Genomic DNA, 17,709 nt, shown 5'->3' with positions numbered 1-17,709 from the left:
TTTAACAGGGTAGAGTTATTCCAGCCCATCAGGAGAAGATCCAGTTCTTACCTCACCTCCCCAATGCCACCCTGTTTTTCACCAGGAGCCCCCAGACAGCACCATCTTGAAAGAAGAATTCTGAAAGACAACCTAAGGAAAGCTTTCTGCTCAACTGTACCAATGACCACCTTTCAGTGTGTCATCTGTGTCTTCAAGATATAAGAGAAAAACAGGATGATATTTACAAGAGGAAAGTTTTATTTCTGGTATTTTTCTCTATCACCTGTGAAGATGGTAAAAAAACTACATTAAATACCAAAATTGAGAGTGGTTTGAATTACATATAAAGAACAGGGAACAGCTGGGAGATGTTTTCTTTCCTAGTGGACAGGAATGAAAGGAAGTAGCTTAAAAGCTCTCAGTGGTGTCAACAGAAAGAACAGTAGTCAAAGCAAAATTACACAAAGGGAGCACCAGGCATCAATGAGGTCTGAAAAGTTTCCATGGAATTTACAGGTAAGGCAGACAGGAAGGAGCTTCTACGTCTCATATTTTATTTTCCAATTCCCTGGAATCTAGTTTTTGACTTTCTTTTTTCATTCTTTTCTTTTTCTTTCCTTCCTTCCTTCCTTCCTTCCTTCCTTCCTTCCTTCCTTCCTTCCTTCCTCCCTCTCTTTCTTTCTTTCTTTCTTTCTCTTGGAGAGGTTTTAGCTTTAGGATGCATGTGCTCGCCAGAAAGGGGAGAGACAGAGGGATAGAAAGCAAGAAATCACCTCCCAGGGGAGATGGCCACATCACAATCCCTCCTCCATTCTCCTCTTGGGATCTTGGGCATGCACGCACACATGCCCGGCGTGAGTTTAAGCCACTGGGTCTGGGACTCGAACTGTGGTCAATTACGTGGGAATCCAGCAACACACTCATTACGCCAACTGTTGGTCCCTAGTTTTTGACCTTTATTCCCTTCTATCATTTAGTCCACATATGGGGTCCTAAAGCTCACCCAACCCTCCCCATAATGGCACCTGCTCTTTCTCACTGGTCTCTATTTTCCTGGAGTGTCTGCCCCAGACACCAGATTCTTTCATCACGCTCACAGGGAAGGTCCCCACTCCACCTCTACAGCCCATAAGGAAGCGGGAACATTCCCATCTATGCAGTGAAGTGCCGGGGTGTGTTCCCAGGATTCCTACTGGAACACGCTTTGCCAGTCCCTGTGAATACACAGAGTTTGGTTATTATAATCCTATTCACCTTCTGCTATAATTTCATTCTCTGCTAGAGTTCAGGGACATTTCGGCTTTCGCAAAGATTTTGTGAGCTGACCTGAGAGCCTGGTCTTCTTACATATCATTGTTTCCAGGGAAACTGAACTTCAGTCAAGTTTCTTTCTTTCAAATAATTTTTGGAAACTGAAAATACTCTGTATGGATCCACAAGAAATAGTGAAATCATTCCATACATATAATTAAATACACGTAACAAAAGAGTTTATGTCTACTCAATGTTTTACTTGTTATGCAAGAGGCAAATTAATTAAGAAGAATTGTAAGTGCCAAAGAGCAATTTGAATATTGAAGAACTCTTAGCAAAATATACTTTTTTTTCTTTTTCACTTTCATCTCAAGTTTGGTTAAAAAGTGCACTGGGGTTACCAAACCATAATAGTCTCCATATAATGATTACCTATATATAGCCTTTCTTTTTTTTTTTTTTTGAGAGGTTTTCATTATAGGGCGTGTGCGCTCGCCAGACAGACAGAGACATAGAGACAGAAAGCGACAAATCACCGCCCAGGGGGGATAGTCACGCCGCAATCCCTTCTCCTCCATTCTCCTCTCGGGATCTTGGGCATGCATGCACATGCGCCCAGCATGAGTTTTAAGCCACCGGGTCCGGGATGCGAACCGCGGTCGACTTCGTGGGAGTCCAGTGACATAGTCATTACACTAACTGCTGGTTCCCCCTATAGCCTTTCTTGAAACACTCATTGAAGATGCATTTATAATGGTGAAATGCAACTAATAGAGAAGTGACAAAATATCCATGGGGGATAGTTTGGGTAGAAAGTCACATTTCTTGCCATTAGAACCTAATTCTGAAAGACTGAAAAGTTTCCAAGCCACAAATTTGCATTAACTTAAAATACGTCAATTAAGGCTCTTGCTCAAGTCAGGGAGAGGGTCTGCTCTCCATGCCTGGCTCCACCAGGCACACGGGGGCCCAGGCCACAGGGACAGTCCACATTTGGAGTGCCAACAGGTCAAGTGTCTTAAGACCTAGAATGAAATGAATAATAGCATGGTGGAAGTGGGACACGTGATCAAAGACTCAAAATGGGCGAGTCGGAGATCATCCACTTAAGGCAAATTACTGACACAGAGATTGCAGAAATGCAGGGCAGCACAGGGCAGCCGTGAAATCAGACAGAAACGTGCACCGTAATCAAAGCCTGGGCATCACATGCTGCGGAGCTTCCCAGCACTGATCTCTCTAGTTCTGTGTGGCAGGGAATCCTTGAGTGTGTTTGTAAGCGAGAAATCAAAATGCTGCCTTTTCCATGGCTTAGTGATTAGAGGATTTTTCACTTGGAAGTGATGCCCAAAGGTGGTGCGTGCACAGCAGCAAGAAGCACAGTGTTACCACGAGGGCAGGGCCCAGGTACTCTGCTGCCTCTCCTGAAGACAAAGGAAAGAAAGGCTGGATGCCAGCTGAAGAGGAATATAAAGCTGGGACAGGTCTCCAGTTTTTCAGGTGTAAGTCTTCTAAACGATGATATAGGAGATCTCTTTTAGAAATGCACAGGAAAAAATGCAACATCTCTAGGTCGGAGCCAGGTCCTCCACCTGGTGTAAACATGAATGGACTTGTTTTTGTTTATTTTGCTCATTGTTAGGAAGATGTGAAGCCATTTCAGAGGTGGACTGATTAAAAAAAGAAGAAAAAAGACCCATTAACACAGAAGGGAAATTTGATTCAACGAAGAAATGAAGTTAAAAGAACCTCAAGTGAAATGTAACACATCCAGCACAGACACTTCAAAGATGGAGGGAAAGCACCTGCTGCATCATCGTCCCAGGTCATGACCCAGATTCAGACGTTGCTTTGACTCATCGCAGTCTTCCCTGACTCCGGGAGAAGAGGACTTTGGCAGAGAGGAAAATTGCCAAGGCCAGGTCAAGGCTCTGTCTAAAGAGTGCTATGTTCAGCTCAGGTTCAGGAAGAAAAGGAGGAGAGAGAAGAACCACAAAGGGCAGACAGGTGTAAGGGAAAATCTGATGTCTATGACAGGGAATGGTGGGTGCCACCAGGCCTCAGGCAACTGGGCCATCTCATCTTTGTCCATCACATTTAGATAAATGATGCCACTTGGCCATAATTTGGCATTTCCCGAGGGCTTCTTTCCCCCTACTGAAAAGTCTGTTTTTCTGACTTACCCACCCACACCTCAGGAACATGGCTGTCCAGTTGAGATGCATTCCCATGACTCACATTTGTCCTCTTTAGTTGTTATCCTGTCCCAGCCTGTACAATATTCCTCCTTATTAATTCCTTCACTGAGGTTCACTCATGACACTTTCTGCTTGAAGCCCCTGCCCAATAACTCTTGATTCTGCTTCTTCCATCCTCCGTCACCTGTGAAGGACCAATCCTTTATGAAAATAAAAAAAATATATTTATCAGGCCATCTTCCTCATTCTTTATGTGTTATTCTCTCACTGCAGTGGTGCTCCCTGGGGCTCACACATCACCTCACTCTTGCGTTTATAAAAGCTGTAGTTCCTAAGAGGCTTTACCTTCTCCCTGAGCCAACTCCTCCACTGAGACCTAGTCCTCCAGCTCTTATCACATGCTTCACTCTTCCTCCTCCTGCTCTAGTGGCATTTAAACACAAGATCATCTATCTCTCTGAAAACAGGTCTCACAGAAAACCACAGAGACTTTGGTAAAGTCACTGGCTTCCTTTCATTCCTTATGCTGACCTAACCTGTCACTGTCACCCTCCTGCTTCCTGCGGGCTACATATGCCCACTCACCATCACTTTTCTGGTTGCCAGCCTCAAAGGAGAACCTCCTCCTGCTCACCTCAGCAGCCTCGGGGCTCCTGGACTCTGGCTTTCCACAGTGTTTCTGGAGGTTTCTCCATCAAACTCCCTCCAACGTCTCCCACTTACTGAGAGTCTCTTGTGGCTGAGTCTTTCTTCTTTACACCAAGAACCTGAACTAGTAACAGCTTCCATGTCCTCTCAGCAATCACCCACACCTCCTTCAGGTCTAGCATGCCACTGTTCCTTATTACGAGTTCTCACTTAGGAATCCCTATACTAGGCCACCTGTGGGTACCTGGCTTCTTTTACTGGGCTCTTTTGGCTCGCCCTTTCACATTTTTCTGGATAATTCTACCCATTTCATTTAGTTACTCGCCTGCTCCCTTAGCGTGTTTGCTTCATCTTCTTACATACCACCAGCCATCCTGGCCTTTGACCACTTAATGGATCCCAAGATCTTTCTAAGCATTCTTTCTTAATATGTCTTACTTCCCAAACCAGCCTGCCGAAAAGCACACCCTGCCTTTTCTCCTCTGATAAGAAGATGTTAGCCTACCTGGTTCGTGTGATCCAACCATGGGGCACTCACCTCTCTGATTTCACCTTCTATCCCTTGCCTCCTCACTCACTAGGTTCTAGCTAGTTACTCTAGGTTCTAGCTAGTTATTCTTTGTTACTCTTTATTATGGGTTGAATATTATACCTTGAAAAGATTCATTGAAATCCTAACCCCCAGCATTTGTGATTGTGAACATATTTGGAAATAGGATCTTTACAATGTAACGTTAAGAGAACATCATAGGGTAGACCCTCATCCAGTATGACTGATGTCTTTACACCAAGAGAAGAGATACAGATAGACACACAGAGAGAATGCCATGTGAAGTCAAAGGCAGAGACCAGATCAACACATCTACAAGCCAAGGAATGCCAAGGATTGGCAGCCACCAACAGACACTACAAAGGGGCAAGGAATAATTCTACTCAGAAACTCCCAGGGGGTATACTTTTGCTGATAGCTTAAGTATCAGAACTTTGACTTCTATCCTCCAGAACCATGACAAGGCAGTAAGTTTCTGCTGTTTTATGCCTCCCTGCTGTGGTACTTAGTTACTGCAGCCCCAGAAAGCTAACACACTCCTGGGCACAAACAAGCATAACCCTGCCCTTCTTGTTCATTTGCTTTTGCAGGAAATACTCCTCTTCAGAGACAAACTTGATGGTTTTCTCTTTGACTGCCTTTGGGATGTGTTCCAATGCTTCTTGTCAGAGCTGCTCCCCAGAAATGACTTTCCTGACCACCTGACATAAACGTAGAATAGCAGCTGCACTATCTCTGCCCCCCACTCCTCATTCTCTACCTCGTTAATTGTGTTTATTTTCTTCATGTCAAGTACCACCATCTGGGATATGATAGGTTTAGGTCTGTATTTGCTTGACTCATTGGGTCGATTTCCTTAATTCTTTATTGTATTTTTATTGCTGGAGGGCACAATGCTTGAGAGAGAGAGAAAGGACACCCCCTTCCCTCCACATGGGTGTGGCCATGTCACTATCTTTGTTCCTCCATATTTCCATCCTTTAGTGATCTGGGGCATGTCCACACACAGGTGTGGCATGTTTTCCAAATTTCTGCGACCAGGATTCAAACAGGGCCGTGTGAGATCTGGTTCCCATTTCACAGTGTGTAGCATCACACTTTGAAGCTAGCCCTAGTCTATTTTGTTTAATGCTGGATTGCCAAGACCAAAAAGCAAAGTCCACATGTTCTTTTATGTTGGCATGTAGAAATGATTCTTCGATGCTAACTTCCTAAAGGCAGTGGTTCAATGTATTGCCTATATACAAGTAGCAGAGAGCCACACATAATGCTTGCTTTCTACTGACGATAACAGGTCTCAAAATGTGAACGCTATCAATCCAAGGAAAGCAGAATCGGTATACATATTCTGTCTACAGACTATGAGACTGCTTTTCTATTGACCGGTTAGGAAGAGATTTCCCTAATTTATCTTTGCAGCATATACTAACAAAATTGTTCACATGCCATCACCATGTGCTCTGTGCTGGAAGTTTCCATGTGTTTTCTCTGCAGCAATCAGAAGTCTCCAAGCCATTTCCCAGTCTGGGAGACTGCAGCTCAGAGAGGCAAAGCAACATGGCCGAAGACACACAGTGGGCAAGCAGTTGAGCAGGGCAGGTCAGGGGCAGGCAGCTTGGTTCCACAGTGCTTGCGATGAACTCAATGGTTACTGTCTACTGCTACCTACCAACTAAATACAAGCGCTTTTTCAAAAACTGTGGACAACTTATGATGAAGAAATGAGAAGAAATGATTCAAAGGTAATCAACTGAAAAGATGGACAGCACCTTCTCTTGAACTATATGAGGCAGAAAGAACCAAGAATAAAAGAGAAATTATGAAGCACTTTCAGTGTGGTAGACAGGAACAAGTCTCCATTTTTTAACATATAAAATGTTCTAAATTGGCCTGCATAAAGTGAAAATTATGGGGAGGGTAAAGGTATGCATAATTTTATACACAGAAATCAATTTCTATGTTCTGGTTTAAAAATACAATGCCAGTTTGGAAAAACCATTAGTATAATTAATACAAATATATAGAAACTATGTGAATAGGCACACACTAACAGAAAACACTAAAGTTCTGACATGCTTACATCTGAGTCCTCTTCCATCAGTTCAAACGGATATGCCATAGATCATATTTTTTTCTGGCAACTTCTAAGTTAAAATTCACTGCAGAGAGTGGCTAGCATTTTGTGTCTCCACACAGCGGGGCTGCAGCATCTGGAGGCACTCCCCCGGCCTGCGGGTTGACCTCTCTACCATGCTAACCTGGTGCCATCACATCCTGACCACACGGCCTGTCCAGGAGGCGGCAGAGGCACGTACCATCAGCATTGCTTCCCCCGCCGACACAAAGCAGGCTATCAACAAACCCCTTTAGCCTACTAGAACTGAAAATTCCATTTTTTCTTTTCAGAGGTTTTTGCCTTAGGGTGTATATACTTGCTAGAGAGAGACAGTGAGAGGGAAAGTGAAAAATCACCCCCCAGGGGGAATAGCCATGCTGTAATCTCTTCTCCACTCTCTTCCCGGGATCCTGGGATCCTGGGCACATGCGCACATACACACACGCGCATACACACACACACTCCCTGTGTGAGTTTCAAGCTGCCGGGTCCAGGACTCAAACCATGGTCAACCATGTGGCACTTCAGTGATGTAACCCCTCTGCCATCTGCTGGCCCCAGAAATTACATTTCTTTAAAGAAACTAAAATGTGGGCCAACAGGTGGCATGGTGGTTAAAGCAACAAAGTCCTACATACTGACCTCAGTGTGAGTTCTGGACCTGGCAGCTTGCTTTCCCACTTTCCCTCTTCCTCTGTCTCTCTGGTGAACACACACGCCCTACACCAAATTAAAAACAACAACAACAACAACAACAAACAAACAAAAATAAACAATGATAATAATAAATAAAATTAAATAAGTAATTCTAAAAAAAATCTTAAAAATGCTTTATGGACTTAGTAGAATCAAATCAGTATTGGTGTCCTGGAGCAATGGTCCCTGCCTTGGAAGTGCATGAGTTTATTATGCAAGATCTTCGAATATTTCAGTGGCATATTTGGTAGTTGAGGCTAATTTTTCATACAAAAAGTTATCAAGTCAAGGTTCCAGATTAAATCTTCAACAGTGGTGGTCACTGACCTTTTCTGTCCCAAAGAAAGTGATACAAAGCAATCCTTCTCATAAAGGAATGTCACATGATAAAGTTCTAGTTTCTAGAAAAAGGCGTGGTGTTTAAGAGAATGGTCTTTTGTTTAAAGAGGTTTTTGCCACAGGGCGTGTGCACTCACCAGACAGACAGAGAGAGACACAGAGACAGAAAGCGAGAAATCACTCCCCAAGGGGGATGGCCACACCACAATCCCTTCTCTTCCATTCTCTTCTCAGGATCTTGGGCACGCAAGCACACACGCTGGCGTGAGTTTAAAGCCACCGGGTCTGAGATGCGAACTGCGGTCAACTACATGGGAGTCCGGTGACATAGCCATTATGCTAACTGCTGGTTCCCAGGAAATATCTTTTCAAATTATTTAAGCATTTTAAATTTTAGTAAATTAATGTACATTTTAATTAAATGCAACTGATATATTAATTTAGAATAACATAAAATATTTAAAAATGAAAACTTTCAAAATAATGGCCAGCCAGGCAGCATGGTGTTAAGGTAGTCGGAGCCCACAGGGCTAACTACACAGTTTGAGTCCTGGATCTGGTGGCTTGAAAAACACGCATGGTACATAAGTCAGCATGCTGAAAACTCTGGGAGGATAATGGAGAAGGGATCTGGGTGTGACCATCCCTCCCTGGGGGGATGATTTCCCATCCCCTACCCCACAAGTGCACATGTCCTATAGCAAAACAAAACAAGAATCTCTTTTTGTCACTGGAAAATGTGCAAATACATTTTAATGTCTAGGGGACAGATTCTCAGGAATATGGGAATACGGACGCCACCATGTGGCATACACATGTATTCACAGGTTCCTATGTATGTCCGGTTGGCCAGGTGTGAATACGGGGTGCTGCCTGTGTTCCTCATCTAGTGTGGGCAAAAGAAAAAATTGCAGAAATGCAGGAGGAAGCACAGATGTAAACTGAAATCCTTTCAAAAAGGAATACTCTTGGGACCAGCCGATGGAGAAATGGTTACATCGCTGGACTCCCACACAGTCGACCACGGTTCGAGTACTGGCCCTGGTGATTTAGAACTCACTCCAGGTGTGTCTGGGTATGTGCCCAAAATCCTGCAAAGGAATGAAGAAAAAGGTACTGTGGCATGGCCATCCCCCTGGGGGGGTAATTTTTCACTTTCTGTCTCTCTGTTTCTCTGTCTCTCTGGCAAGCACACATGCCCTATTGCAAAAACCACTCTTCAAAATAAATAATTGCATAAATAAAATAAAAAGGGATATTCTTGCTATTCTTCTTTGAAACATATTTTTAATTGCCAAGGGGTGCATATGTTCACCAGGGAGAGGCAGAGTGACAGACAGACAGAGAGAGAGGGAGACAGAGAGGAAGAAAGCAGTCCCCAGTGGGGTGTGGTCATGCCATGATCTCTTCTCTATTTCTCTCTCCCTTTGGGAACTGAGGCATGCACACATGTCTGCTGTACTTTTTTAGCTGCTTGAAGGGACTGGAATTCAAACTGCAGTTGGCCATGTAGCTTCCTTAATCACCAGACCATGGGAATGGTTCTCTTAATATTCTTAACTGTGGAGGAATTCTCAGAAACAATAAAGGGATTTATGAAAAATACTCCAAAGTTATCCACATGTAGGCACCTCTTAAAGGTGCATATGGTCCATACACCTGAGCAAGCTTCCATGGCTAGGGTTCCTCTATCTAAAGCTCAATTTATTATACATTCCCATCAATTTAGAAGACATTACAGATGGCAGGCATAGATAAGATATTACTGACACCCATCCATGCTAGTCGTGCCTTGCTCCGTAAAGCAGGAAGACTCAAAATATCAGATAGCAAAGGAACCACACAAACGTAGCGTGTTTGCCACAATAGTTCAGACTCTCTCCTTACCCATTCACCTCTCCCAATGCTTTTTAATATTTCTTCAATTGCTTTTCTTCTGATCTTATATCACTGGCTCTGAACTACTGCCTAGGTCATGTCCTCTTATCTCAATTTTTGGACACTCATTCATCTTCTAAGTATTTATAACCAAATGTCCTCCCCGGATCCAAGCACCCAGTGGGATGAAAACTCTGCCATCATCACTGGAGGAGGCCCATTCCGTCCTCTCCCCTCAGTTCTACCTCACTGTTGGCCAGGAGACCAGGAGCTGGTCTCAAATCCCAGTTCACTAGAACAGTAGGAAGAGTTAGGGATTGGGCATTTGTCTTATGCTTTATGGAAGTGAATTCTCAACTCTGCACTTACAAGATCCAGAATCATTTTGAACTAAACTGAATTTCGTTGCATCATTATATGAAAACCATACAGGGCACTGTAATAAGGAATGAGAGACATGATTTATGACCCTCCACATAGAGGAGATTTAATTTTGTCTTTTGCTCACTGGCCTATCTGTTGTGTGCCCAAAGTCAATACCGATAATAAAATGTAGACTGAAGGGCTAAATCGATTCAATAAAATGCAATGGAAAGGCGGGGAGATTGAGTAAATTTAGAAAGGCTAGTGCTTGCAAGATTAGTATTTGGACAATAGGTAATTATAAAAATCAATACTTGTATATGAAAACATGACAGGCAGCCATCCATCACAAAGGGAGAACCAATTGCTAATAGTTTGGGCCCCAAGTTAGGACAAGAGAACGAAATAGACTGGGGTAGAATTCTTACCCAAGTTTACACCTCTGTCCGTGTGTGTGTGAGTGTGTGTGTGCACATGCATGCCTGTCTGTGATTGAAAGGGAGAGAAAAGGGAAACAGCTTCTCACTCTCCATTTTGCCTGCACTTTTCCTGTTCCTCTTGCTGACACGTAACTAAGGCTGAGCTCATTTTGTTACTTTACTAGCAGGGCATGCCCTTAGTCCCACGCCTCCTTCCCTTCCTTCTCATCCCAGCCTCGGAGGTGCCAGGGGGACATATCAAGGCCTTGGTAGTATCTGGAACTTTTAGAGAAACCTTCAAAGGAGCAGGCATGCCATGGATAACATGAACCAGTGCTCTTGTGTCAGCAGCTGCAGGAAGCTCCAGACAGCGAGAGGTGATATAGACAACCTGGAGAGCACCCACAGCGAAATATGAACATAAACATTCAACATACAGACACTTGCATAAAATAAAACGGTGGCTTTGGAGTCTTAACAATATCTCTTGACAAAAAGAATGTGGGTGAATGAATACTGGGTTGATGGGAAACTCATGTCACATTTTTGCATAGAAAAACAGAAAAATATGTCATGACTTTTCCGGCAACCTATTATTTTACTATTAAGCAGTTGCATACGTTAAGTCATTTCTTCCTTACAAGATTCTACAATGAAGGCATTAGTATCTCTAGTTTAAAGATAAGACAAGAGGCTGCAGAGGACAGTCAGTTTATTCCAGGTGACAGAGCTGCAGAGCAGGATACTGGGCATTACAGCTCTATCTGTCTGACATGACATATGTGCTTGTTGGTCCTTTGTTGCATAGCCTCCGTCTACGACAGTGCATGATGGGTAACTCTACCTGGCCACAAGTGAGTCTAGAGCTGGCCACCAGGGGGCATCACTACTGGGAAGCCTCAAGGTTAGTCTGTGGAGCCTGCTTACAGTCGGTTGTAACAGCAGACTCACTTCCCTGAGCCGTAATTCCGAACCGCCTTACAGAGTAACTCCTGGTAATACAGTCTGATCCCATTTTCTGATGTTGAATTCTGACAGCCATCAAGCCTCAGCCCTCCCTCTGCCCCTCTGCCCGACATCTGAGCAAACTGATAGGAAAGCTTCCCCCTTTGAACCAGCAAGAGGTTCTAACCACATAAGGCCCTGTCCACCTGTGAGAACCCAAGCCCTAACCACCATACATAGCCCAGGCCAGTCTCCCTTCCTGAAGCTCTCGAGCCATTTCTGGATGTGCTTGAGAGCCACACTGCTCGCCCTGGAAGACCTCATCATGCAAGCAGATGCCTTTCACACCATCTTGGTGGATGAGGGGTGTCAGCAGCCTTAGCATCAGAAGCCAGTTTGGGATGGTGTCCATTCCACTATCTGAGGTACACCACAAAACTTCTGAATCAACTTCATGTCAACATTAGGGGAAAATGCTTTCATGACCTTTAGAGAAAACTTCAAAGTGATAATCTAATCCCCTAATCTCCTAATAAGGATTTTCACATGACTATTTTGTTCTCCATTAAACATAGGGAATGACTAAGCTAACACTCCTTCGGGAGAGAAGCCATATAACTTTAATGCGTGTTTAGGTCATTTCAGTAGTTGGCATTTTTTGGTGTGTTTGGAATTTATTTTAGATAGACAATATTCTTTTATATCTAAACTTCGGTACTACTCACATTTGGGCTCAGTAATTCACATTGCCCTGTGTCTCATAGGATAGACTACCCTCTAGATCTCAGTGGCACCATGACCCTCTCTAGCTACAACAACCAAAATGTCTCCAGATGCCAACTGTCCCTCAGGGTTGAGAACCACTGCTCTATATTCATTTCTCAAAGAATAAGACTTTTCTGATAAGAAGGAGTACAGACCAAATGCTTTGTAGCCTCAGGAGAAGAGTATAGAAAGAAAACCTGCCAGGCCATCTACATCCTAATGGAAGCAAGCAAAATCTATAATGAATTGCAATTATATCCTCAATTCTCCTTTTTCCACTCTTAAACTAATTTAGACTCATCCTCAAAATCGCATACATGCTATGAAGATGAGTCACTACAGTTTATAAAATCTCTTTTAAAAATTTGATTGCTCAGTGACTTGCATGCAAGTGTTGGTCTCTTATCTAAAAAAATCAGAGTTAGCAGAGGTGACCACTGCGATTTTCCAGAAATATCACACAACACATGGTATGCACTTCCAAATATTCCAAAAATTCTAGCACAGGGCATGTTAACAATTGCCTTCAATAAATACAGATGATAGCCTCTTTAATGGGACACATATATCCATACCATATCTACTGCCACCTTAGTAAATGGCTCAAAATACTTGGTAATAACACAAAGTCAGTTTATGGTCCAAAGTCTCCATCTGATCAATGAGTTTTCAAGGAGAGACAGGCCAGGGGCATATACTGACTATGGTCATTTTGTTGTAATTTGAGGACAAAACGGATGCTTTGTCTAAGATGTAGGGGGAGAGTTGATTCCCGGCACTGTCAGTGGAAAGAGGAAGACAAATCCCACCCAAGTACAGCACTTGCCACCCCAGCTTCTGCTGAGACCAGCATGTATCATTGGTCCTCTATTCTTCAGTATTTAAATATCAAAACAAATGCATAGGCATGCCAATAAATTAGATTAAAAGTGCTATGTTTCAGTCTTAAATAGAGATCTACGTTTTGAAAACATAACTTTAGTTTTCACATTTCTTTTCCCCTTCAACGCTACTCTAAAAATTCTAAGTGCTAGTAAATCCTTCACCCAGGAGCACTTACCTCAGCTTTAATTTTATTGTCTCCAAAACAGAGGTGCTGTAAATAGGCTGCAGCATTAGACTGGACCGAAGGAAACTGATGTTGCAACATCTGAATTACTTCAGGCAGCTCTGGGTCTCTCCAGCCAAACTCTCTGGACAAAAGGAAGACGAAAGGACATGAGAGAGAAGTCCTGCTACACTGTCCATATTCAGTGAACTCTTTTATGAAACACACTTCACAGTCTACAAGGGAATACTTCTCAAATGATGGCTCTGGTGTTCTTATCCATGGACCCGCTTAAAAGAGGATTTTGAAAAGATTTCCTTGAGTAAATAGCCTTAAAGCATATACATGCATACACACACACACACACACACACACACACACACACATATATATGCACTTATATGTGTTGATTATATCCATAAATAACTTTAAACATATCAAATAAACTTACATGCTCATAAACATTATTAAAAACTTAAAATAGCACATGATTTTATTATTGTACATATTTTCCACTTGGGCTTAAAATGATAATGTGTAGAGGTTTTCCTAATTTTCTATATATTTCTAATATATTATTTCAACAGTCTGTTCCAGGTACAGCATTTAGCCACATTCTCAGACGGGAGAATATATAACTCGACAGGTCCAGTCAAAATGAGAGAGCAAGTGATGATGTTATCATTGTTACTTTTAATATTGTTGCTCTTATCACAATCTCTTCTTTAAAAATAGACATAGTCTCTAAACGATTCTCTGGAGAGTTCGTAGCAATTAAAAGACTTCATAAAAGGGAATTATTTATTTAAGGAGCTCAGCGTATGCATAGAATGTTAATAAATTGTATGCACTGTACATTCTTTTCCTGTATCCTCCTTTTTATATCTTTTTATGTATTCCAAGAAGCTGGGAAAAGATTTCCTTGAGTAAAAAGACTTAAAGCATATACATGCATACACACACACACACACACACACACACACACACACACATATATATGCACTTATATGTGTTGATTATATCCATAAATAACTTTAAACATATCAAATAAACTTACATGCTCATAAACATTATTAAAAACTTAAAATAGCACATGATTTTATTATTGTACATATTTTCCACTTGGGCTTAAAATGATAATGTGTAGAGGTTTTCCTAATTTTCTATATATTTCTAATATATTATTTCAACAGTCTGTTCCAGGTACAGCATTTAGCCACATTCTCAGACGGGAGAATATATAACTCGACAGGTCCAGTCAAAATGAGAGAGCAAGTGATGATGTTATCATGGTTACTTTTAATATTGTTGCTCTTATCACAATCTCTTCTTTAAAAATAGACATAGTCTCTAAACGATTCTCTGGAGAGTTCTTAGAAATTAAAAGACTTCATAAAAGGGAATTATTTATTTAAGGAGCTCAGCGTATGCATAGAATGTTAATAAATTGTATGCACTGTACATTCTTTTCCTGTATCCTCCTTTTTATATCTTTTTATGTATTCCAAGAAGCTGGTTGTCTACTTAATCTTAAGCAATATGTGCTAAAATATTTAAGTTCATTATAAGACAGAAGCTTGACTGTACCATGATGTAAATAACTATTCTTCCATAAAATCACTCAGCTCCATCAGTTAGACCATGGGGCAATAACAGGACCAGCCGTATGGATTCCACTTCCGTAGCAGGGAGCCAATTTTTAACAGAGAAATAAAAAAAGCAACCTCTGAGACCTCAGATAAAAACTTGACCCCACCAGCCACAAAAGGGTACTATTTATCCAAAGGGTAGTCTAGAAGAGAAATGAGACAGCCTTGCAGCATCCACTCTCTGCTTCTCGTGAAGCAGCATTCTATTGATGTCAGGTCAGTCCTGTCATCTGGGAAGCAGAGTCATAAAAAATGGGACAGAGAAGGAACAGACAAAGGTTACAAGTTTCCTCATAGAGTCTAACCTATTCTCTTCATCTGTCCTTTATCACAACTGGTCGAGGTTGTCAAGCAAACCTCAAATGTGTTGGTGCTTCCTTTACAGAAGACACTGCAGAATAGGATACCGTGGAAATGAGATCGTTTCTATGGAAAAGAAAAGAAACTATTGAAATCTTCTTAGCTATGTAATCACAATAGAAAACAATTACGAATTAAAAAACAGGAAGTCTATTTTCCTTTCTAATTTATTTTCTTTTGTTGCTTGTTTCTAAATCACTTCTACAACCTTGAGCTGGCACAGACCTTCTTTTAAGAGTAGCCCTCTAGAATTCCATTCCTTAGACAAATTAAATAGATCTACAGAATACCTGCAAATCAAAATTAGAACTGTCATGTAAAGACACTAGATGGCTATGATGAATTCAAGTAAGCCCATGCTTTTGGAAAGTGATTAGTAAAGAATTCGTTTCAATCTATTTAATTAACCAGACGGTAATTGCTCTATTAGGCAATGGCTTATGCGGCATAAAGGAAGAGAGCCTTTTGAACAAGTGCTCTTGGGGAACTATCTTAGGGGTTGTGCACAAGTGCATGAACATACACACGTGCATGTGCACATCCATGCACACACACACACACACACACACACACACACACACACAGAACTCAGATGGGACAGATGGACATTCCAAAGAATTTCTAGCCTAACCAAGCTCCTGACTCTCAGGTCAAAAGAAAGGCTGTTGCCAGACACCAACACCGCTACCACTGCCCCCCGCCCCCAATAAAAAAAAAACCTCTGGAATTCCAAACTGCCCTTCTTCCATCTCCAGTAAGGCCCCCCAGGCCTTTTGCTTCTGATCATGCCAGTTACCTCCCACTTAAGTCATCTCACCATGCAGACATACAGATCTGATGGTGCCACTATCCCCTCCTAGCCCTTCCGTGGCTCCCACTGTCCTCAGAAGAAAGACCAGGATGTTCCTGTTCCCATGGCCTTGCTGGATCTGCCCATTCCTGCCCGTGTCATCCTGCTTTCCCAGGCTCTATGCACTAGCACTGCCCCCTCCCGTCTCTGTTCCTGCTGTCTGGACTCCTTCAAACTTGGGGCCGTGGACTTTCCATGAATTTTTAAGGAAACTGCTGGCCAACCCTGATCCAGGCAGTGCGAGGCAACAGTGCAGTTATGCTGTGGGCCATGAGAGATTACCATCTGTCCTTCCGCCCTGTGGTAAGTTCTGTGATCCCAGGGCTTCAGCTCTTTTGGTCACATTTGTTATTCAGCACATACAACATTCCCTGGCACACAATGGACACTACATAAATGAAAGCACGGAGGAATGAGTGAAGGAAGCTCTAGGCAGGGACAGTGTTTCCACAATTCTACTGGTGACTCTAGGAAAGGCAAGGGTTGTTGTCATTCTTACCAATTCCTACGATGCCCAGCACACGCACCCACACACATGCGTACACATGCATGTACACGCACATGTGCTGAGTCATTCTTCACACCTGCCAACCTGAGCAGTCTTCTCTGTGCATTCATCAGATCTTATAACTCTATGTCTTGAATCTCCAAGTGTCTTCCCACTGCCCTGAGATATTATCCTGCTCTTCAACCCTGTGACTCTGTGCACATGTCTGAGGCTTCTCTCACTGGCCTCCTTGTTCAGCTACTGCCTCGGCAAGACAGTTATCCTGTCCTGTAATGTTGGAGGGGGCTCTCTCTTGTCTTGACTAGGTCTCAGCTCCAAAGATTCCAAGGCAGCTTTGCTGAAGCTTCTAGTCAAGGAAGCCCCACACTCTAGTCATCCCTTTGTCCTATTAATCCACAATACTGATGGCTATGTGGGGTTCTCCTCTGTTGTCTTTATTATTATTTACTGTCTCCTGCCTCCTTCCATCATCCCCAGGAGGTCAAGGGCTTTCCTGCAGCACGGAAGGATATCTAAAGTCCCCCAGTGCACACCCAATTGTCAGCTGACCTAGTAAAGAACCCTGAGGATGAAATGAAGGTGAGACATTCATATTCATGTGAAGGGGCTTCCTGAGACTGAATGAAAGGGACTGAAGGAGAAAGAGTTGAAATCATGAAGCAGAATAAGATAGAAGGCAAAAGTAAGTTAGTATTTGAGTAGTATTACATAAATACAAATAATCATTATGGATCCATTCATGAACCAAGGAAAAAAGTTAGAGTGCTCAAAATGAGTGAATTGCCCCTCAGTTTACAGCTGCCTTCCAGGAGCAGGGTGGAGCTGACTGTGGCCCCAGATACCTTACTCCAGCTGATTCTGAGGGATGCAGGTTACACCCTTGGAGAGATTCTAATGCACTCAACTTCTCTCCTCTATCTCACAAAAGAGATGCCGAAGTAACACCCTCCAACAGAATGTCAGGGGGAATGATTTACACCTGTCCCTTGTTCTAGAATGCTATTCTTTTACCTAGATGAGAGGTTATTTGGGCTGACCATGGAGATATAATCCAGAGAAACAGCTGGAGAGCTGGAGTAGATAACCTGTATTGCTCATTTTGGCTAGAATTCACTCTCTCTTCACACACGCGCGTGCGCGC

General features: G+C 42.7%; 1 protein-coding gene across 2 annotated transcripts in view; it reads right to left on the bottom strand.

Moving 5' to 3' along the window:
- Positions 1-17,709, bottom strand: part of LOC102497482 (catenin delta-2) — a 445,613-nt gene that overhangs the window by 270,380 nt on the left and 157,524 nt on the right. For both annotated transcript variants that reach the window (XM_014585846.1, XM_014585847.1), the window contains exon 4: positions 13,214-13,346. In XM_014585846.1, coding sequence (XP_014441332.1) covers positions 13,214-13,346 — 133 coding nt within the window. The remainder of the gene's footprint in view (positions 1-13,213; positions 13,347-17,709) is intronic.

The sequence above is a fragment of the Tupaia chinensis genome, unplaced genomic scaffold, assembly GCF_000334495.1.
Source record: "Tupaia chinensis unplaced genomic scaffold, TupChi_1.0 Scaffold000096_1, whole genome shotgun sequence".
Lineage (NCBI taxonomy): Eukaryota > Metazoa > Chordata > Mammalia > Scandentia > Tupaiidae > Tupaia > Tupaia belangeri.
The sequence above is the reverse complement of the archived record's forward strand: the minus strand, read 5'-3'. Positions and strand labels throughout refer to the sequence as shown.